Consider the following 24482-nt stretch of genomic DNA (forward strand, 5'->3'; position numbering starts at 1 on the left):
AAAAAAAAAAGAATTATGTCACTCAACTTGCCCCATAGCCAGAATCATGTCACTCAGCTTCTGGTGCGAAGCCCCAGGAATGCTCAGTCACGTGCCACGCATCCTGATCTGCCCTTAGAACAATATCTACTTAATTAATTAGTTAATTAGTAAATTTTGCAAGCTAGGTCTTGTGCTTGGGCTCTGTCCCCCAAGCAACACCCCAGCCTTGCTAGAGTATTGCCACAATATTAGGCTCCCACGGAGGGGTGTAGCAAAACATCTAAAATCACTTTCATTTAAAGAGATACAGATATAGAAAAGTGAACCATCTCTGAATTTCATTTTCACTTGGGCGAAACTTTTATGCATTTTTAAAATTCATTTCCTCCTGAGTGTATTAAAAACACTCTGTGACGGCTAACATTTGGCTTTCCGAATGTACTTCCAGAGAAGTTCTCTCTGCGCGTGCAGTTTCCTCTGTCCTGACTCCTGTCTTCCAGGGCTCTTGAATGGGATTTATTGATGAGTTTATTCTTTCCTCAAAAACTTGACAGAGTTCCGGGGCTGAGGAGGAAGCCGGCAGCGGCAAATGGGAGCTGAGACCCACAGGAAGCGCATTAAGTGCATACGTAATGTGAGTGCAGAGCAGGAAATTGATGAATTAAGGACCCGGAGGGCACTCAGTACAAAATGATGGTCTATATTAGACCCACAAATTTTGTCTTAATAAGTAGATTGCCTAAATATTTCATTTTAAGTTGTTTTTGCAAAATGCTCTTACAAAGCCTTGCTTTAGCTTCCGTTGGAGATATTATTGCAGAATCAAGACTACTAATCTTACTCATAAGCTTCATGACAGTAAAGCATGTTTTTAAAATTTTTTCAGTACAAGAGGATGAAATAATCCGAACAGCATGAGCCATGGAAGAGAACTGAGTGGCACAAATTCTATCAAGAAGAAAAGCTTACAAAAATGGACATTGGCTCTTTTTTTTTTTCTTATCTAGCACAGGGGCTATAGGTTCTCACTACACAGATTGGACTCGTAATGATCCTCCTGTTTTCAGCCTCCCAAGTGCTGGGATTACAGGCATGCTCCATCCACCACACCCTGGACATTGGTTCTTGACCATAGGTTTTCCATTCTTAAAACAATAATCCAAAAAAATCAAATTTAATTAACAGAATAAATGAGAACCCACAGTATATTTCATTTTTGTAGTAGGGACAGTATCCATTTCTTATTAGAGAAATAAGTCTCTTCGGCATGTTGGCCTTTGTGCATGGGCTAGTGGGGACCCTGAGCTGACTGACAGGGGCACGCAGCAATTCCAGACCTAAAATGGAGATGGTGCTCTCTGGGAGACAGATGGGGGAAGGTTAGAAAAACAAAACCAAGCTATAAAACATTCCGGGAATATTGGCAATTGACCTGCCAACTTGCTCATGGCAGAAATGAAAATCAAAACCATTCAAGTTTTAGATTCCTTCTCTGTTATTTAATTGTGTAATCTTAATTTTCATCTTAAAATCAAAGTTTCTGTTGTTTTTAAACCTGGCATTATAGAATAGTTCTGTGAAAAAGTAAGTTAATGGTCTTCTTTTGAAAACAAAATTCTTTTGATTAATAAAAATTGTAATTAGTGTGGATTCTACTAACAATGCTCAAAGACAGCCTGGTCTTAAGATTCTAATAAGTGCTGTTCTTCAGTTATGCCTTTTTATGTCCTGATTCAAATATGTATACGTATATTTTATCTAGCTATAAAAGGTAGCCTCTGCTCTCGGGATGCTTGTCTTTCTAATTCTTGTGTAAAATGAAGCAGTAGCACCACTGAGTTCTTTAGTGGTTTCAAGACATTATCCCAAATTCTAGTCATTCTTTTCATTGATCGCTAGTCAGCACCAATTATTGTTATGGTTTTTAAATAGTAAACTAGCTGTGAGGTAGAGATCGCCTCCTTTTACAATGGAAAAATCTCCCACTCTACTGGCCAAAGGCAAAGCAAGTGCAAAGATACATTGAATGTCTGCAACTTAATGTATAAAGAGCTTTCTGTAGATCATATTAAGCTCCATGTGATTTTGCGGAAAAATAAAAACCAGCAGTGTCAGGTTTTATTTTAAGCACATTGCGCAGTGCCCCATTTTCAGTTGCTGTACTGCTGGCTCTGTCCCAGCAGTTTCCTGTCGTGGATACCACGGAGGTCCTGCCCTGTCACTGTGTCATGTTTTCATCTGATAGCTGTTCAAAGGCGACACAACTTTTTTTTTCAGACCTTCAGAGGTCTAGTAATTATTGCTGTGTAGGCTGGGGATTAGACGCGTAGATTCACGTAATTTTCTGAGTTTTCTATCATTAACTGGGGTGCGAACATGGGTAAATTTTTTAATGCTGGCCACTGAGTATCTGGCTGGCCTGTGATTATCAGCCCTCCTGTGCCTCAGTTTCTGTAACATGAGAGTTCAGACTAGAGTTTTTGCAGTGCCAGCGTCTGGTGGTTGCTAGGTAAATAATATGCTTTGACTATCCTATTAGTGTATTCTCTAGCGGTTGTACAGAATCTGAAGTGTGCTTGTGTCCTAACCAAACACGCTGCGTTGTCAGCTTGTCTTTTAATGAGATGGATTTTAAATTCACATATGATAGTTTTTTATATCAGCTTCAGAAAGCTGACCGCAATTTGCCTAGGTTTTCTAGAGAATGAGGAAGAGAATAGAGCTTCCAAGTAGTTCTTCACTTACATAACTGTCATGTTAATAGTCCCAGGAAATAATATGCAACAGGTATTACAGTTTCCCACTTAATAAGACGTCACTGGGCTTCTGCCAGCACTTCACTGAGGAAATTCTGGGAACTCAGGCCTCTTAAGAGTTGCATATCTGTTCCAGAGCCGGGGCTAAGTGCACCATGAAAGTTACATCCTTGCAGCTTCTGCTTGTCCCTTCTCTCTGTGAAGCGACACCATGACCAATCTCTGGGTCAGTTTCCCTACTCTGAAACCAAAAGATAGCCAGATTCCACAGCAGTTTGGTGTCAGACTATTAGCATCATTCTTGCCTTTGGGAAGGCTTTCTTTCAAATCCTAATAAAACAGGCATTTTCCTAATCTGAGTGATTGCAACATTTGGAAACACAATGTAGGATCATCATACAGTGTTGCTGATGGTTGTTACAGTGGCCTTGGCTAGAAGTTGATGGAGAATAGGCTTGGTGTATCTGTCCATCCATCCACCCACCCATCTACCCATTCATTATCCTTCCTTCCATCCATCCATCCATCCATCCATGCACCCATCCATCCATCCATGCACCCATCCACCCATCCATCCACCCATCCACCCATCCATTATCCTTCCTTCCATCCACCCATCCATCCATTATCCTTCCTTCCATCCACCCATCCATCCATCCATCCATCCATTATCCTTCCTTCCATTCACCCACCCACCCATCCATCCATCCATCTACCCACCCACCCTTTCACTAACCCATCCATCCACCCATCCATTATCCTTCCATCCATCCATCCATCCATCCATTCATCCACCCACCCATCCACCCATCCATCCATCCATCCATCCACTCATTATCCTTCCTTCCATCCATCTATGCATCTATCTACCCACCCATCCACCCATCCATCCATCCATCCATCTATCCATCCATCCATCTATCTATCCATCCATCCATTATCCTTCCTTCCATCCTTCCATCCATGCACCCATTCACCCTCTCATCCATCTATATCCATCCCACATTATAAATAAACTTTTAAAAAATATCTATTCTTTTTTTCCTGATGCTTCCTTGAGTTATCTACAGTTTATTTAACAAATTAGCGGGCTGTGCTGCAGATATACAGGTGTCTCACCATGCACAGACCCACGAAGGGCTGGAGCACGTTTCCGCCATCCTGCCTCTGTCCCGCGAACACCACGCATTTCGACCCCATCTCTGGATGCCGCCGTTCTGCAGTGCTGTTGCGATGATCCACGGCCTACTTTGAGCATCACTGCTGCCCTGTTTTTCCAGGAAACAAAGTTCAGTTCTCTTGAAAAAATAGCAGGTTTTCCCCCTTGGCTCTGATTTCTCTTAAAAGACAAGCGCACTTTCAGTTCAGGAGAGGCGGCACCCCGAACACTGTGAAGGCGCAGCCCCTGTGTGAGCTGGTGTGTGACAGGCTGGCCAGTCTGGGCCAGGTTCTGTGGGGTGTGCTCACCCTGTGCATCACAGGAAGTGTGTGCAGCAGCACCGTGGATACCTGTGGCGCTGCCTCCAGTCATGACAACCAAGGGTGCCTCCAGACCTTGTCCCTGGAAAGCGGGGTGGGGAGAGAGACAAAATCACCTTGAGTTGAGAGTGTCTTCATTGGAATTAGTAGTGAATGTGACTCTGGGGTCCTTCCATTCTGCCAAGATAAGTCACTCCACACAGAGGCAGAGCCAGCCTCTGCTGCTGACCCAGAGTCTGGAGTTCTTACTCCACGCACAGCTCTACACCAAGTCACCAGGTGTAGTCCCGGCTCACAGGGAGCTCACGTCGTAGCCTGCAAAGGAGGCACACAGGTGGATAACCACGTGTCAGGGTGACCTACATGAGGAGAGTGAGCTTGTCAGTGGTTCATAGGCAGAACCACCAGACACTCGCCCACACGTGGCACTTGTCAGATGACCCCTCTGAGGTCCGCAGACACAGGCTTATTTGAAATGGGACACACAGCAGCATTCTTTGCTCATCTGCCCTCTTGGGCGCCTTGTTCAGGCTGCTCCCTGCCACTTGCAGAGTGACCTGCCCCAGGATGCTCCACTCCATTCTGGGTGCTTCAGCTCTGATGGATGCCTGCCGGCACTGACGGACGCCTGCCTGCTCCACTCCTGTCACAGAATGCACAGCCGCCTCTGCAGGCTCAGAAACCTGTTGTGCTGTCTGAGCCCGTTTCTCATGCACTGGGGAGAAACTGCTCCTGTGCGCTGTGCGCTGTCTCGAGGCGGAGACCAGCTGCAGCTGGGCTGCTAGCCGTCGACTGGCAGAACTGATGCAGAACTGGACTTGGAGGGAGAATGCAGAAGCAAGAAAGACAAGCGGGAGGTGCAGTGGGAAGGGAAGAGCAGAAGCCAGGGGCAGAGTGTGTTTGGCCTGTGATGGGCACGTGGTTTTCTACCTGCTGGATGTCAGGTGTCCCCTGTGCTTGCTCTGGCTGTGACTGCTGAGTCCCTGAGCCCTCCTGCAGCCACTGGCCACAGGTCTCCTCCTGCCCAGGGCAGCCAGGTGTCCTTCATTGAAGTGAGGTTAAGATCTTTTTGGTTACAAAAAGCTTGTTTGTTGTTATTCCTACAAAACTCTCATTAATGGGTGTCTTAGTTACTTTTCACTTGTTGCTGGGATAACAACCTGACACTCAAAATTAAGGAAGGAAAGATTTATTTAGCTCATACTTTTGAATATTTTACAGTAGAGGATAACACATACCAGCTAAGCAAATAATCGTAGAAGGAGGCTTAGCAATGATTTAGTCAAGATCTTTATTTTTAAAGACAAAGAAGAGAAAGGGGGAATTCAGGTGGCATCCATGTTTGCTTTCCTGTGTGCGCGCAACCCGGGCTGTGCTGTGATTTTCAGACTTGGGCGATGATTTCATGAGAATGGCAGGAAGGCACAAAGAAGAGAGTAGAAGCAAGAGAGGGAGCCAGGGAGACACGGGGCCGGGCCAGCTCCTTTCGCAACTTGCTCTCAGGAAAAAGCACTGTGAGATGACCAGTCTTTTCTGAGGACATCACCTTCCACCCTTTCCCAACGCCTTTTCAATATCACCACGCTGGGGACCACAGTCCAGCACATGGAATTGGACAACACACTCAGACGATATGCAGAGCACAGAAAGAGCTAACATCCAAAGTCATTTGCAGAACAACACAGAAGGACGTAAGAGGGGGATCCTGGCTTCTGACAGCCAACTCCCAGGTCTCGGCTCGTCCCAGCGTGTTATGCTGTGCGTCCCCAGAGCGAAGGCATGAGCAAATCCAGAGTGTCTCCTGCATTTCTTTAAAGAGGTGGCGTGCCTCAAAGCTGGTGCTCCCAGTCACTGGAGGCGCTGCCCTTGTCACCAGAGACGATGCTACGTGTGCCCAGCATGAACTTAAGTGGGAAAGAAGTGGCTTTCAGTGGAGATGCTGCTCAGAAGCAAGACTGAAAACAGAAATAGTGCAGTGAGAACCTAAGTGAGCTGCTTCAGCAAAGGGAGCCCCCCGCTCCTGCTGGCGAGAGCAAGTGAGTCCGGTTAGAACCACCTACTAACTGCTCAGGCAGAACTCCCCTGGGAAGCCAGTGTGCGAGCTCAGTTAATACTGAGTCTTGAGAGAAAACGCTCCGGACACAGATGCACACCCTTTGAATCGCACGGGATGAAATCACATCACCAAGACTAACCATATTCGACAGGCAGCACTTGGGGGAAATTTCCCTGATTTAAAATGAGGAACAGCATCAGCTTTGTTCTGAGGACTGATTAAAACAGGGAGGGAGAACGCATCACCTGCCCTTGATAACCAAGAGCCACAGTGTGTTCCGAGTGCAGCATTTGTATTATTACACCTGGACTAATAAACAAACGGAAAACCTGTAATACTTGAAACTCTTGATCAAGAGGAGACATGGAGAAGGAGCTGTGGATGGCTATCCAGGAGCTGGAGGGAAAGCAGTGCAGGAATACCTACATTTTCTCTCCAGGGAGTTCCAGAATCTGTGGCATTCTTTCTGTGGCCTCGAGTGGCTGCTAACGTAGGGCGTGTTGGTCTTTGGAATAGTGGCTCCTCCTGTGCCGTCCTTCCGGGGTTTTCCCAGACAGTTTTCCAACTAAACTATTTGTATTCATTCCAAGAAATTTTTTATGCTTCTGGTGTTTTGCTCTGTCTTTCTCCTATGCATCTGGAGATAGCCAGGTGGGGGTGGCGAGGACGGAGCCCCAAAGACTGGGTGTCACAAAGGGCGGCATGATGAGGAGGCTTCCCTGGGTAGACCGCTCTCTGAAGGGCTCGCCTCACTCTTGGAGTGGGCTTCCTGGCCTGGGGGTGTCCCCAGATGCCTCCCCCCGCCCATGGCCTCCATTCTCCCGGAAGCTCCTGGGCTCTGCTTGTCTTGATCTTATCTAGTAACCAAACCGTCACTGCCTAGTGTTTTCTCCTTTTTTTAGAATTAATTTTTTTTTGGAAAAACATAGATCAATTTTTATTTCTATGTTCTAACAATGACATTAAAATATGAATTGCAGAACTAATATTTATAATAGCTCAAAAATAATATCTGAATATAAATCTAACAAACAATATATATCTCTGTACCGAAGCTACAAAATATTGATGAAAGAAGTAAAAAAATTAAGAAATAAGTAGCCATATATGCTTAGAGATTGAAAACCTTGCTGTAGTTCTTGGTCCTCTCAAATTTTCTCATGAAGCACAAATACAACCAAATTCTAGCAAGAATTTTTTATAAATATAGAGGTGTTGATTTTTTGGAACTCTCCTGGTTTATCAGATCGCTCTGGCCCTGGCTTGGCTTCTCACGTGGCCTTGAGCCGCATCCATCTTTGTCCTGATGTGCCTAGGACTTCCTTTTCCTGACCCTGGAGCTGAAGGACAGCCCTACCTCTTGGTTCTCTTAAGTTGTAGCTCGGGCCTGTGGTGCGAGACACACATCTCGAAGACCCCACCATGACCCCGAAGCCACTGCGGACGATTCTTCTTGCCCACATGCACATTACACAGAGGAGAGTGCCATAATTCCAGGCCATGGCCTGGCTAACCTCCTGGGATTTCTTCCTGGCCTCATGGAAGCCAAGTTTTATTGGCATTCTGAATTGTGTCCAATGGCATGACATCCTCACTACATTTTCTGGTCCAACCAGGAAGCTGCCCACCCTATTTTTCTTTCCCCTGGTCACATGGTCTGGCTCCCGGCATTTTCATTAAGTGAACTGATGGTTTACGTGCAAGACGGTGTCTCTCAGAGGATGAGCATTTCCAGGAGCTGAGGGAGCGGGAGTGAAGAGGGCTCACAGAAGACCTCAGAGGATGTTCTTTCGATTCTTGCAGAAATTGGAAGCAATGATCTGGACATTTGTTTTTTCATTTTTGATCTCTGTGGAATAAAACTAGGTGAGGATCACCTGGCTGATGACCATTTAAAAAGGTTTTTTTTTAATCTTTCGTTTATTTATTTATTTGGTACAGGGTCTCACTATGCAGCTTGGACTCACAGTGATGCTTCTGTCTCAGCCTACCCAGTGCTGGGATTGCAGACATGGACCACCACATCCCGTTTTGGTGGCCGGCATGACACTCCTGGGCTTCTGAAGCCAGCGTGGCATGTGGTACCAAGCATCGAACCCAGGTCCTTGCACTTGCCAGGCAGGCACTTAGACCTCTGAGCCGTCTCCCCAGCCCCGAGGATGGTTTTCAAGGAAGGGAAGAAAGCTGTGTATCTTGCCTATATGTATACACACATAAGACGGCTAAGATAATTGCACTACAAATTTCTGTGAGTTCATTGAAAGGAATAGTTAGTGCTTGTATCTGTGATCAGCTTTGTACACCTGTATCTGATAATCTGAGCAACTACTTTGAGGATAACAACATGCAATGTAACAACCATTGTTAATTTCCTATCATATTGTTTTGAAATTCTGTATCATCTTTATTTTTTCTCTCTCTTTAGAATAAAAAAAATAGAAAATATGAGCAAAACCAATAAAACTTTGTTTCTCTGATACTGTCAGGTACTTTTTAAAAAAATGCATTTGGTACAGCGTCTCACTACATAGCTTAGATGCATAGTGACCCTCCTGTTTTCAGTCTCCCCAGTACTGGGATTATAGGTGTGTGCTACCACGTCCAGTTTAGGTGCCCCGCTCAGTGTGCTTGGGGGCAGGGCCAGGGCAGCATGTGGTGCCAGGGATCAAACCCTGGTCCCTGTGCTTGCCTAAGCAGGTGCTTAGTCCACTGAGCTATCTCGCAAGCCCGTTAGATACTTTTACTTTAGATTTAAAAGTTAAAGTTGGCAAAAATAATTTCCTGAAGTATAATGAATCTTCACCATAATTAATTTGAGTCTTCTGTAATTTTTTATTTAGGGATAACTTGAAGATATCTTTTTAAAATTTTTTTTGGTACTGGAGATTGAACTCAGGACCTTGTGCTTGTCAGGCAAGCACTTATTCTACTGAGCTATCTCCCCAGCCCTTGAAGATACCTTTTTATAAATTCAGTCCTAAGTCACTTATAATTTTTAGTGTTTTTATGTATCTTTTTTGCCATTTTTCTAATTTGTGCTGTTGTATTAAAATATAGATATTTGTCTGACTCTTCTGTTTCGAGGGTTTGCTAATTTAATTTACTAATTCTATTAGCTTTTCTTGTAGCATGCCTGGGGTTTCTGTACAGATACAAATGCCATCCACAGAGAAACACTAGTTTATCTTTCTCCCGTACAGTCTGCGGACCTTATTTTCTTCTCTTGCTGTATTGTGAAGACATTCACTCCAAACTTGAATAAATATAATAAAGCTGAATATCTTAATTAGTTCCTGACTGAGGAAAGCAAACATTTTTTTCCACAATTAAATACAAGTCTGCAATATGTGTTTTATAGGTGCTTTTTTGAGTGTAAGAAGTTTTCTTTATCTTCTTAGTTTTCATTGTGAATAAGAGAATGTCAAATAATTTTACTGCAATTGATGAGAAAAATCTATCCTTTTTTAATTTGTTGGTGTAGTCAGATACACTGATTGCCATAAATGAGCTGAGAAATGCTGTTGCCATTTATTTTCTGACAGAGTGTGTATAAGATTGTTTAGATCCCAACATGCGATCAAACCATCGTGCAGCTGTTTGCCAGAGGTGGTTGTGCTCGTTACAGGAGGAGTCCCTCGCATGCTCCGCGTTTTCCTGAGTCAGGTTTAGGAAGTGTGTCCTGGAAATCCCATCATCTACACCACTGAGCTAAATGGCGTAAAGTTACTCAGAGTATTGTCTTAGTTACTCTTTTCACCCTCAGGACAGTCACTGTGCCTCATTTTTATTTGATCAATTGCTATTGAGCTGTTCAAAGAGATGGTCTGTGCTTTCTAATATTTTCTTGGGGTTGTCTAGATTTCATCTCTCTCCGGCAAAGCAAATTCCTTTTGCATGATTTTGCCTCCACTCTCATGAGTTCATGCAGTTGCTCTTCCAGCAGAAAGGATCCGCACCAAGCCAGGAGATCACTTTTATAATGCAGCCTTGATAGACATAACTACCAAGAATGGGTATATAATTAATGACGTATTATAATTTCACGGTGAGTTGACTCTGCATTAAGATGTTTCTGCCAGCATTTCCAACGCCAACTTGAGGGATACAATTTAAGCAACATGTAGAGATGGCTGAATGTGGCTTTTTCTGAAGAAGATTCTCCTTCAGAGCAGGTGTTCTCTCTTGTGACCCTGCTGAGTAATCCCACCTGTCAACTGCACAGTATAATTCATGGTACTACAAGTGTATTAACTTATGATTCATACCTGGCCTGCCTCGTAAAAACAAAGACGAAGCAGCACTTTGCCCTGGATGCCTTAGTGAACGCCGAGCAGGTCTGCTGTCTCTTTAATCCGGCCTGTTTTGCTCAGAGCATGTGTTGTTTTCCAGGAGGAAACTGGATTCTAAATTGAGGAGGTGACTTAACTCTTTCAGACAATGAGATGACAGGTTCATCTTCTACACAGCTTCCTCGAGACCTGAGGGTGTGCGGACCTTTCTCAAGGACTTATCTTACTGGCTAGCAGTGATTTATGCACGAGAGACTTCAAGTCTTACTTCGGCTTGTCCTCCTGTCATTTCCTTGAAGAATATTCCTTGCTTTTAATCGCATCCTTTCTCAGAGGGCAACACTAAACCCTGTTCGCCAGCATTTCTGTTTCACCACGGCAGGAATACTTGTTGTTACCCAGCAACCCGCAGTAGTAATTGGGCATTCGCTTATTTCCCGAGGAAAGTACCTCTTCTGATGCAGCCAGTCTGGTTGCAGCTGTCTGTGTCTTTTTGGAACTGGTGGGCTTCCTCGGTGCTCCTCTGAACAGCTATGAATAAAGGGAATTTTAAATCCTTTCTGATGGATTTACTTAATTTACTTCCAAACTTCCATTAAAATGAAAGAGATATGCTTCTTTGAGGTCGTCTTCTATCTCTCAGCATTCATTTAACAAGCTACAACTTCCGGATGGAGGAGAATTCAGAGACACCATTTGGAAAGGTGCAGCTTAGATTTAACTGGCACCTTGCTGGGCTGTTTTCTTCACAAGTGGAATTTTTCTCGTTCCCACCACCGTCTCCTCCTGGGGATCATTGTTCCCATTTTGCTTTTCTTTCAGGCACGGAATGTGTCCGTGTAAGCGGGTGGAGAAGGGTGAGAGTAGAGATGTGGTAGGCTGACAAAGCTGTTTTAGAAAGACTTGGGCTTTGGAAGCCGAGACCTGCGGTTTGAGCTCTCCCTGTGGCCTCCCTGAGAGTGTGCCCAGCGCAGGACGTGTGTCCCGGGGACGCGGGCGTCCGGCAGGCAGGTGCGCGGCGGGACGAGCGAGAATCTCGTGGGTTCGGCCCTCTCCCACCTTGCTGGGTGCGCAGCACCAGGAATCAGCCTGGGCCGCGCGCGGAGCCGAGCGGCTGGCTCTGTGCGATCCGGCCGGCCGGACGGAAAGGAGACGCTTTCAGCCAAGAAGAGGGATCGCGCCCTCGGGAGGCCCCAGCAAGGAGCGCACCGGGGAGCCGAAGGCCAGCCGAGCTGAGCCGGGCTGCGCCAGCGCCTCCCCGCTCCCTCCTAAAGAGCGGGTGCCCCTGCTGCGGTGCGCACCCAGAGGCCTGCCGTCCCAGCCAGCCTAGGCGCAGCCGGCCTTCCACCGCGCGTCACGGGAGCTGGCAGGGCCGTGCGGCTGCGGCCGGCCAGGCGGAGCGTGTGCGGTGGCGGTGCAGGCCGGCGTGCTGCGGGGCCAGGACTGGAGCCGCCCTGCGCACGCTCGCGCCTGCGCTTGCGCTGCTTCCGTAGTTCAGCCTCTCTCTGCTTCAGCTTACTTATCTCTCAAGTAGGGATAAAAATTCCCTAGTAGACTTGTTGTGGAGATTAAAAGAATTAGCATGTGTAACTTCTTAGAAAAAATTCCCAGCACGTTTTGGGTATAAACGTACATGCATAACAGCATATATATATATATATATATATATGTATCAAATTACTATTAAATTTAAAAATTGGCATTAAATTACTTCTTTTAGTGCATTAAATAAGGGTAAACTTCCAAAAGAGCGGCTCTGTGGTCCCACTTTGGTTAGAAACTACAGGTGCAATAGTTTGTTATATCAAAGTAAGCAAGTTTTTAAGTAATGTCAGAGCTGTATATATTCAAATATTATAGAAATAAAATAATGGTAATTGTTTAGAATCAATCTGATTATTGTCATATTACTTTCTTATCTGAACTTGATAAAGTTAAATGAAAACACACACATACACATATGCACAAACACGCATACACACTCTGATGTATCTCTTCAGAGGAAAAGAATGTGTTGTTTAGCTATTCAAATTTTTGTTGAAAAGATCTTGCAAACTTTAATCCTTGGATACTACGAGAGAAGAGCCCAGGGGACTCAGTACTTTCCTTGTCCAAGTGGTTGGTCCACTCACACAGCGTCTGGAGGCCACCGCCCTAGATCATTTCTGCCTTCCGAGGAGGGCCAGGACACTGGCTGAGTTTCCTACCAGCCTGCATATGGCAGTTATGTTTCTTAGGGGAAGAAAGGGAGCAATCCCTCCTTTTGTGCGAACTAGAAATATATAGTAGCCATATATAGTGGGCAAAGAAATCACTAAGGTATCAGTGTCCAAAGGGTAATGCTTATGTTTATAATTGGATTTAATAATAATTTTGGTTTCAGTAATATTTGTCCTCATTAGCTACTCAGTTAAATGAAGTTAACATTAATGTTCATCAGTATATGAAGAACATCTGTTTACTTTCAACAGCTTCGGATATTTTCATTTATTAGTGGAGTGATTTCCATTACTATCAGAATGATATATAACCACAATACTTCAGGGGATTCACTATAGGTTGTGTACAATTTGTTCATCTTTGAAAATAAGCTTTCAACATCTGAAATGACTTAATATCCATAACAAGTGATGATTTCTATAGTAATAATAAATAATTAAACTTCCCAATTAAGAGGTGTTCTTTTTACCTAGGTTCTTCATATAATTTTAAATCTGTTGATTGCAAACTGTCGAGCACTTGAATTTTAAAACATATTCCACTTGGCCTCACATGGCAAACCCGGTGCTTCTGAGTTTCTTAGCCTGCTAACCACTCCCTCGCTCATTCGCCTTGCCTGTGAAGGACAGCTCCACTGCCCGGGTCGGAAGCATGCTGGGCAGGAAGCCGAGGTGGCCAGGACCTCAGCTCTGAGTGGCCGCGCACTTCCTGGGTCCCAGGAAGCTCCAGAGCCTCGCCCATCCCTCTGATGGTCCGTGCAAACCGACCATCTAGCGGGACTAAACCACACTGTGCAGAGCTGTCATGCGGATCGGCTCGAATCAGGCGATTTGTGGGTCGAGGGAGGCCAAGTACAGCAACTTGTGCAAGCTTAGCTGCTTAAACTTAATGCCGGCAAAGTTTCGTGATGAACCCGGGTGGCCGTAAGGGTCACTGGTGAGGGAGGCAGGTCTGCGTGGGGGCCTCTCTCCGCAAGTCCTCCTCATTTTTGACTGATTGCCCAAGGACTGTCAGGATTCAGGCCCATGTATTTGAGCACGTGGACCTCCAGGTGGAAATCCACACACGCCTTCATCTCATAGATTTAAAATTAGGTGAAGTTGCCACCTCTCTGGTGTGAGTAATATGTTGACAAAGCACACAGATCAATAAATTGATAATAATGCACATCAGTGTGGTGGTATTCGCCCAGAAGAGATGCCAGCTCTAGGCAGCTTTCTATACTGTTTTCCATGTTGTTCTCAAAGCAGATTTTAACGAGCATCAAAACTAAACCCGATCAAGGAACGCTGACACCTCACATCTGCTAGGTAATCCCCACATTTAAAGTGCTTCAAATTTGTAATAAATTCATTAAAATGTCAGGAAACTAAGGGAAAAAACCTTCAAAATCTACCTAAATATATATATTTCAAAGTATAGATTCACTTATAATGGTAAAATAATGTCAACTAGTTTATTCAGAATTGTGAAAACAAGAACTATTTTTTTAATTAAATGAATGTTCACGCTAAAATGAGCAATAATGTATTTCATACAGCAAACAACTGCCACTGCTTCTGTTTTTTAAAAGTAAACATTTAAATGACTTTAAGGAATATTTCAAATGTACATTGGCTTTAATCTGTAACAAATGTAGAAATTAATAATATGTCTTAGTGTGCAAAAATAATCCAGATGATTAAATCTGGATTTAAAATATAAGTAGCATATGAATTTATGAGTTCTGTGTATGCATGAGAGAGAGAGAGGAGGGGAGAGACAGACGGGCAGATGCACCATGAGGAGGGAGGGACCCTACAGATATATTACCTGGGGATGTGTGTGTTCAGACTTAAGGTAAGTAAGTCTTCTAAGGAAATTTCAGATTCATTCATTATACACTGAGTGGTGAAGCTCATTCTTAAAAGGGCATTTTGAGCTGCGTACAAGTTCTCTCGGCGGTGCCGCGCTGCGCCAGCACTCCCCCCGCCCAGAACGGGGCTGTCTGGGGCCTTCTGCGTCGCACTGCTTCCTGGGAAACTGCAGCAACCCTAGTGTGGTTCTGTTTTAAGCAGGAGAAATGGAGAACATGGCCAATCCTCTCTGTCTGATAGCACCTTGCAGGACTTTTGATCATTTATCACCTAAAACCTCTGAAATATTAGGATACCAAATTGTTTTTGTCTTTGAATAGTGCGAGCCAATATAGTTCATGAGTTTCTAAGATAATCCACTTACGTACAAATTCTAAATCTTGACAAAAATTCTTCATAGATTATCCATTAGATAATAAAAAGCTAGTAGTATTTAAGCATATGAAATGTACCGGTAACAGAAATGTCTAATTTTATAGTTTCCTTGTGATTATTCTAGTGTTTGTTATCTTAAATGAATTTTTCACTGCTATTCATATATAACTTACTTATTTTGTTTTATAGTTCCACATATTTCTGCTAAAACAAGAGACAACTTTCCCCCTTTTTAGGAACCAAATGGATTGATTAAGAACAAAATAAGTGCCCGGTAGAGGAGTCCTTACCATGTGTTGTCAGATCGTGTTTAATTTCATGCATGCATGACGGATAACAGTGTGATTCTCCAGTACAAAGTGTTCCTCAGCCATTCACATTCAGTATTATTTGGAGTAAAACTAGATTAAATTTGCAGAATGGTGAAGAAGGCGATTTATTAATCTTTATCTGCTTGTCTACCTTTGATAGCTTGCATGAAGTAGCAATATTCACTTGGGTGCTGCTCAGACTGCAAGAGGCCTGACGTTATGGAGAAAATCACGGGCTGAAAATGTTTCTTTTTTTCTTTGGCGATTATACATGGCGCCTTTTCCTCACATGCCTCTTTTTTCTTGTAGTGGCAAAGCATTTCTATAACACTGGTTGAGAAAGTTCAGATGGTTGCTGTAATCCTAGGATCCCTGTTCTTGGTAGCGAGTGTGACTTGGCTCCTCTGGTCAGCCTTCAGCCCCTATGCCGTGTGGCAGAGGAAGGACATCCTTTTCCAAATCTGCTATGGAATGTATGGTTTTATGGACCTAGTGTGCATAGGTAAGACCACGACGCGAAACGTGTATGAACTCTCAGTAATCCATTTTTTTCAGCGATTTTCTTCTCACCAGTTGGATCTAACCTACCTAGAATGTTGTGGTTCGCATTACCTTGGTTTTACAAAGAATTAATTATTTGGGGCTAGAAGGATACGTTCCCTCGAGAAGATAGCACTAGCAATGGCATTCATAGTCTGATGTTCTCTGACAAAGTAACAGACAAAGCCCGTGGGAAGCATTATATTTTGCAATTAGAAGAAAGGAGAGGTTGAAGAAATGACTTGAGGTGAGTGATCCAAGCAAGGCCATTCATTTCTAAAGAATGAGAGTGAACCAGTGTCCCTTTATAGAGCTGGGGAAGGGCGGATCAATGCAGGTGGCAGTACTACACACTCGGAGAGAAGCCAGTCGCCAGAAGACCCATGCTATGGCTGTGGCTCGCCTTCTGCGCAGACACAAATGGCTTCGTGGAGGATTAGGAACTTGGCGACAATTTTCCTTTCTGACTTGTCCCTCTTTGTTTCACTTAACAGAGTCAGTGGCTTAGAAACAAAAGTGTATCAAACATTTTAGCCCAAATAGGTTGCTGCAAGATCGCTGTAGAAAGGTCACTCTGCGATGCACCTGACCGGTTGCCAGTTCCCTAATGCCATGGAAAACACGGCGGGCAAGCCACGCAGCATTTGTGTGACAGGTGTGAGGTGCCGCAGGCGGCCACTGTGATGGCAGCCACTTCCGGGTTGGGCGGAGGCTGGTGGATCTGGACACCAGGCCACAAAGGGGTTTTTCTCCTCTATTCTGGTTTGCATCCTTGTGAGCTGTAAAAAGAGCCATAAGTTAAAGCAGTGGCTCTCACACTGTGCTGCCCGGGCCAGTGGCAGTGGCAGTGTCCCCAGCACCTCCCCGTTCTCAGCCCCATCGCAGCCCACTCTGCCCCCATCCTCATAGCACTTCCACGTTCCGATGCCCCGCAAGCTTGGGAACCTCACTGTCCAGCTCAGGGATGCCCGCAAGCTTGGGAACCTCACTGTCCAGCTCAGGGATGCCCGCTGTGGGCTGAGGGGTGGGATGCAAGCCCAGCTCTGCTAGCCTAGGTCTGTTCATCTTGTTGCACGCTTGCTCGTCCTCTCGCTGTTCAAATGGGGATAACGGTTCCGACCACGCAGATCTAAATGAAGGAAACACTAATTAGACACTTTATTTATTTATTTGATACAGGGTCTCGCTACCCGGTTTGGACTTGTCCTCCTGTCTCAGCCTCCCTTAGTGCTGGGATTACAGGTGTCCACCACCATACGTGGTTCCAGGGCCGGCACAACATGCAGTAGCAGGGATTGAACCCGGGTCCTCGTGCTCAGACCGCCAAGCTATCTCCCAGCCCCAGCAAACACTAATTAGAAATGGCCGATCGAATATATTTGAACAAGTGAGAAACACTGAAATGATTTTATGTCATTTAATCTAATATGTGTACGTACCACAGCCTTAGTTTAACTAGCAATTTCAACTTTTTCCAAAATAACAACATCTATTTTTTAAAAAAACTACATCTATAAATGATAAGTCTGACTTTCTGTTTTATAAAAATTTCCTTCCTGTCACCAATACAAGACTAATTGGAAAGAAAACAATCATATTTAAGGCTGAAAAGAAAAAAATCAAGAAGAGTGGGAATATCGTGAATAATGTTAAACTCTGCAGCTGTTTCCTGAATAATTGTTCTAATTGTCTATTTGAACACTTTGCATTAAATGTGATAATGCATATGCAAACATTTGGAAGTTCTAAACCTCTACTAAATTTAGTCTTCAGAGAATTTCTCTAAATAACAAAAATTGCAAAACTGTTCTACAAATTGAATCTTTCAAGTACAAAGATTGCGTGAATTCTTCAACTTGAATATTATGCACCACTCCATTGATATTAAAATGGGAGCATTTCAGAAAGCTAGGAGAAAGAATTTCATAGGTTTTCACCATAAACAAATGGTAAATATTGGAGGAGATAGATTTAAGCATTACACAGTGTATGGAATCAGTATGTGGTACCCCACTAATATGTTTAATTTTTGTATTTCTCTGTATAGTTTAAAAATAATTTTTCAGGGCTGGGGAGATAGCTCAGCAGTCTATGTGCCAGCCGGTGAGTGCAAGGACCTGGGTTTGATCCCCAGTACCACATGCCACGCCAGCCCTGCGCTGTGCTGAGCCCACCACCGAGCCGGGGCATCGTGACGCACGCCTGTAATCTCACTGCTTGGGAGGCTGAGACAGGAGGATCACTATGAGTCCAAGCTGCATAGTGGACCTGTACCAAATAAAGAAAGAAATCTTTAAAAAAAAGTTTTTCAGGGGCCGGGGAGATGGCTCAGTGGAATAAGCGCTTCCCTGGCAAGCGCAAGGGCCTGAGTTCAATCCCCGGTTCTGCCATAAATAAATAAATAAATAAAAGTTTTTCTTCAAAGGATCGCTATGAGTCCAAGCTGCATAGTGAGACCCTGCACACACACACACACACACACACACACACACACACACACACGATGAAAAAACCTTAAAATTTTTTTTTCAATAAAATTAGGGAAATGTCAAAAAGAAAAATTTAGACTTCCAATTCAACTAGGAAGGAAAAATATTCAGTTGACTTTCTTGACATCATTGTAATACTCAAAAGGACTACATATTCCTAATTAGAAAATTATTTTCTTGAATTTCAAAACTTGCATCGCTGCTGCTATGATAGTCTGACTTAATTGTTATTGTCAGATTTTAATGAAGATTACTCAAATCTGCTTTCAAAAGCCTCCACATGGGAAGTAATGGTCATTTAGTACAGTATGACCCATTTGGGCTGCTTCTGGCTACAACTAGAGGCCACATTCCTGAGTGAAATAGGGCAGGCCCGCTTGTGAAAATAGTGCATTGTCTCCCTAGTACAAGAATCCGAAAGAATAAATAGGATCTGAGAGGTACAGCACATACTGTGAAAGGGAAAGAAACTGTTCAGATGGGAGGAACAGCTGGGATGAGGGACACGGGACAAGAAAGAAGGAGGGAAGGAAAAAGGGATGTGTGCGTATGTACACGACAGAGCTTGGGTAACTACCGCTGATTTGTGCTGCTCTATTAGAAGGAGAAGTTAATGTTTGAATTTTTTTTCCTTTTTAATTTTTTGGCCAATGTTGCATGCTTATATCTGGTAATCTGAACAACTAATTTGAGGACAACAATATGAAATATAACAAGCATTGTTGAATGCCTATCATTTTGTTTAGTGAAATTCTATATAATTTCTAATGGTTTGGGTTTTTTGTTATTCTTTATTTTCTTTTAAAAAAACTTGAGCATTTGCCTATTTTTTTAAATTCAAATTTCTTGGAAAGAAAGACAGTTGCCATTTTTCTGGAGATATTTGGAAAGTAAATTGTTACCTGTGTTTTTCATTTTTTTTTACTTTAAGGAAGGGTCTACAGGGTGTTCAGGGTCTCACTGTTAGATTGTAGTGATCTGCCTGTTTACACCCTCCCAAGAGCTGGGATTACAGGCATGCACCACCACGCCCAGTCTCAATTGCCACCTCAGTGTGCCCCAGCCCCTGTGCCTGCTTGCAGGCCCTTTAATCTGCTGAGCCATTTGGCCTGCCCTGTGTTTTTAAATATTGATAGTACTTTGTACTGTCATTGGTGCATAAATTGCAAATCTCATCCCTCAGTGATTTCTTTGTGTATTTTTAAAAATTGTTAAAAATTCAGAATAAATATCATTTAACGTATAAACCTAAGTAAGTTTTTTGTTTTAGCTCAGTGACTATCTTAATTTTTCTCCAAGAAATTAGAAACCTTCTATACTAAACAAAACAATAGCCATTAAGATTACAGCCAACGTTAACCTCGGCTAACAATTCGAATTAGTTAAAATATCTTCTAGTCAAATGAAGACAGCAACAAAATAGCCTTGATTGTGCTTCGTCCTAATACTGCCTGGAAGACTTAGAGCCAGAGTCTGAGCGAAAAGCAACTTTACGATAATGAGTCCAGTTTGCTGAGGTCAGTTAATAAATGCTTATGGGGAACGTTCCATACGGCCGCCACAGTGCTGCCTGCCAGGAATGCGCGTAAGCCAGTAATGTCCCCACCCCAAGGAGTACCTCAGCCCTTGGGGTGTGCACAGTTTTTCAGTTGAATCGGAGTCACTGTGACAAGCCGTAACTGGAATAGCAATGCTGGGAGATGGTGGGAGGGCCCTTGTACTGGGCGGGTGACAAGGCACACCACGGGTGGCCTTGTTAGAGCCGCAGCCTTGCGTAGAAACACTTCTAAAGAATTCCTGCCCCCAGTGCCCCTATTTCATCTTGGACTGGCATCACCCTTGTTACTGATCTTGCAGGATGCTTGATGTTTAGTACTCGCAGCCAAGGATTACTGTTCTAAAGTACTTTATGTACTGTTCCTCATGGGCCCTCAGAAATGTCTCTTTCCCTCCACCTTTTCAAATGCACGTATAGTTTACTTTGCACACACACTCCCTGCAGTACCACTTTGGAATTAATTTAATTAATCAGTAGAGAATCCCTCTTGCTGGTTGTTACGTAGTTTGACAGAGAAGATGGCCATGTGAGTAGGTCGACAGAAAGCAAAGGGACGTGCATGAAAGAAAGCACAGGAGTTAGTCACTGGATAATGCGGGAAGAAATTAGCCCTGAGTGCTGATAGGAGGAGAAACGTTCTTGCAGATTTTATGGGGAAGTGACAACCCAGATGTCTGGACAAAAGGAAAAGTGGACCTCTGTCCACCCCCAGAGGATGTGAGGTTGGTCCCCTTTTAGGGGGTTTTGAAACAGTTGGAAATATTCCTACAGGCATTTAAAACTTGGTTAAACAGTTAGATGAGAAAAACACAGTGACAACTCAGAATTTTCTTTGGAAATCCAAGGCCAATCATCCCAGAGTCCAAGTATGTTGTAATCCAGCCAGCGCATTTAACAGATCAGAAGAAACTGCACTGTCAAGTAGAATTTTAAAGATTTATAGAGTTTTTAGAGATTTGTAGAGATTTTTCCCTGGCAAAATTTGTTTGTTTCCACACACAGTGAATTGGTTTGTTGTTTCCACGTACTGTTAGTTAATAATTCTTTTTCTTTAGTTCTTTTTTTCCTGGATATTAATGTTTTAAGCTCTCCCAAGGAGCTAGGTACTATTACCTTTAAAACATCAAGATTAAGTTCAGTAAGCATTTCTGTTTAGAAGACTTCCACGGGTAAAATATGAACTCAGTTTTCAATCTACACTTATTATATAGGTCCTACCCATTTTAAGGACATTGAAATATAAAGAGAGAGAGAGAGCCGGCAGTGGTCGGGGAGCAGCACAGCGGGTTTGCCTTGGCTCCTTCCCTGAGGTCTTCACTGTGGACAGGGAAGACTAGCAACCCTGGAAAGGGAGGACGAGCCTGCGGGAGGAGGCCTGGGCAGCGGAAGCTCGCGCTGCCAGGAACACGTTCATTCATAACTCAACTCAAGGGCCTCGGAAATGGCCAGTGAGAGAAGGGGACTCCTGTGGTTCACTTGGGTCTAAAGATAAGCACAGCTCCCGAGGCGCTCGCTGCAGGGTCGGGTGGTGCAGCCGGTGAACAGCATCGCCTGGTGGGAGCAGTCAGCTGGAAGCCCTTCGGTGGGCGTGGGCCCTGGGCTGGGGCTCTCGTTCCTGGATCCAGTCTCATCGCCACGGCGCAATGGGGAGGTGTCGGTCTCCCTAGGACACTGTGAAATGGAACTGGTTATGATTATAGTGTTTTTCCATCTTACTTTTATTATTTTAAGCAATATCTAATTGTCCAGATATATACCTATAACATGTATGCTTTGTAATCCTGAAATCTATAAAGTCACAAAAACACCACTCCATTGACACTACCCTTACTGCTGCACCACACCCTTGGCAAGAGTCTCCCTTTTCAACATTGTAAAATATGTCCCTTGGATCTCTTCGGCTCAGTTTACATGCATCCGGGTGCATGTTTTATTTTTCATATGAATGGGATCATGCTACATGCATTGTTGAGAAAACAGTCATTTCCATTCAACAGGGAGACAACTAAAGAGCCGTTCCAACAGACGCGCCATGATTTATTTAACCTTTCGTCTACTGATGGCTGTTTAGGTTGTTACCCATTTGTGCCATTAGGGACAGTGCTATGAAAGCCACCTGTTTTATGTATGTCTGTACGCAAGATTCTGAGACGTCAAATGTCTGGATTTACTCAGAGTATTAACCACGTGTTGAATTTCAAGGAGTCCTCTTCACTGCCCTCTAAAAAGACTTCCCGACTTACACTGCCTTCAAACGCGTAAGAGTTCTTAATTTCCTCCACTTGGCCAACCACGAGCGTTGGCGCTTTCTGACATTGCATTTGGTGGTTTTAGCTACACCAAACACTGTTAGAGTGGTTTTCTTAAAATCAGTTCTATAAGGTGATGTGACACATTTTAGCACAGAAAATAGGGATGGCATGGCTGGGTCGTGCTGCTGGGCAGGTCGCCCTGCCTGGAGTCTTGAGAGATGGGGGTGTGACGTGCAGACAGACCAGCCCGGCTCTCCCAGCACGTTTGCGTATTCCTTCTGAAGGTGCAATTCAGCAGGAGTGATGGAAATGAGAGCTCACTGCCCGTAAGAAATTCCCCACCGCGCGGAGGACCTCTGGGGTCAGCTTCTTCTGTGATATTTAACACTAAGGAGATTTCACCTCTCGGTCATTTTAGCAGGGAATGTGTTTCCTGATACTGTCTTAAGAAAAAGGGCCTCACTCCCTTGGCTGGGAAGGTAAAATACTGATTTGTTATTTTCCGTTTTCCGTACTGCTTTGCTTCTCAAGTTAAAGAGGAATCATGCAGAAGGGAGCAGTGCTAGATACACACACAGGCACGCCCGCCGGGACTATAAATACCTCGCAGGTCCCTTGAAATAATGAGATAAGCTGCTCTCTCTTAGTTCAGTGAGCAGAAAGATCTGTACTAATAGTGTCTGGACAGGATATCATGTCTGCATCATGTACTATGGATAATCACTACGAAGAGAACAATATGCAATGTATTAACTATTGAAACTGTCCTATTAATTGGTTTGGAAGTGTCTCATTGCTATTTGTTTGCTAGGGATAAAATAGTATTAATTAAAGAGAGATAAGTATAATATGATTGTTTATGCTGCCTTGCTTTTGAAAGCTACAAAGACCAGGAAGTTCTAAAACAAACAAACAACAACAAAAAACCTCTCTGAGATACTAGAATAAGAACAAGATCAACATGTTTTCTTCTCAACTGTACGAGTTATAGTCAAGACAGTACTAAAAAGTGCTTCTTCGGCAGATTATGTCTTCTAATATAAACCTTTATTTCCTCTATTTTCCATTGAAAGAGTTACTTAAGTGTTCGTGAATCTTATTATATATTGTTATTTCCTGGGTGCTGTTTAGCATTGCCAGTTGGTAATAGGTCCACATTTTATTATGTAATATCAGAGAGTAATAATTACAGCGATGCCTGCAATCATTGATGGATTATATTAGACATATATTTATATTTTAAAAAGTCAAGTCTTTTGACATTGCTTCACTTTGCTAATTTTTTTCCAAGTAGGGAAGTTAAAGGTAACAGAAGATTTAACAGTTTTTGGTCATGGAATTTGAAAAGTAAATTTTCAAACTCTGGTGATATTTGATGAGTTACTATGAAGCATTTTGACAAAATGTTTCAGGACCGTGAAACTTGGTTACCATAACTAAGTTCTCAGTACTTGTCTTTTTAATGACAAGATGTGCCTTCTTAAATTTGTTCGCTGGGATAGCTTTCTTTCAGGGAGTATAAATCAGTGAGCATAAGCAAAACATAATTAAGAAAGTAAGTTTACTGCTTTGGAAAAACAAAACCTCACTATATTCTAATAAATGAATTTAAGTTCTCTTTTAATAAAATTTTCCATGTTTTCTGGCACCTCTCAGCATGATTCAGAAGCTGACAATATTTCTTAAAGTATTTTAGATGAAAAAAATTCTACCGAGAAGGAAGAGTTTAGCATTGGAGATTGAGCTGTGCTGTAAATTTTAAGCAGAAATGAATAGAGAAGTATTGTCCAAGACCACCTGAAGTCTTCAGGCTCCTGGACGCTTGAGGTGGTCCACCTTAGTGCATGCTTGGAGCAGCTGGGAGTGAACTGTGTGAAATGTGTATTTCTTGCGTTGTCCACAAATCACATTGTTGAGCTGGGAGACATTGATGGATTACTGTAAAATGCATCAAATACTTCCAAGCAAATAATGTAAAATTACCAGGCGAGTGGCCAGATCCTCCTGGAGGACTGCCCTGCCAAGACTGCCTGGGGATGTCTGGGTCCTGTCCTTCATAGGCCTCCCTGAGGAGAGGCGGGACCACCACAGTCCAGCCTGGCGTGGCACAGGTCACCTAGGTACTGCAGATCCTTTCTCTATGAGCAATGGAGACCATGCAGGTCAGTCAGCGGCACCTTGCAAACATCATGTCCGGGGCACCAAGCAGGGCAGGCCTTCTCAATTCAAGTTCTCAGCCGTGTTCATCCAGAAACCCTCCCACAGAGGCAAAGTAGACTTTTTTAACCACAATACCCTGGGGTCCCAGATCCCCCCTCT

General features: G+C 43.6%; 1 protein-coding gene across 1 annotated transcript in view; it reads left to right on the top strand.

Annotated features, from left to right (window-relative positions):
* The window catches only part of March11 (membrane associated ring-CH-type finger 11), a 120508-nt gene that overhangs the window by 74849 nt on the left and 21177 nt on the right, over positions 1-24482 (top strand). The window contains exon 3 of the mRNA XM_023704930.1: positions 15634-15826. Within this exon, the coding sequence (XP_023560698.1) occupies positions 15634-15826 (193 nt within the window). The remainder of the gene's footprint in view (positions 1-15633; positions 15827-24482) is intronic.

This window comes from Octodon degus, unplaced genomic scaffold (assembly GCF_000260255.1).
Source record: "Octodon degus isolate 3935 unplaced genomic scaffold, OctDeg1.0 scaffold00207, whole genome shotgun sequence".
In the NCBI taxonomy this organism is placed as follows: domain Eukaryota; kingdom Metazoa; phylum Chordata; class Mammalia; order Rodentia; family Octodontidae; genus Octodon; species Octodon degus.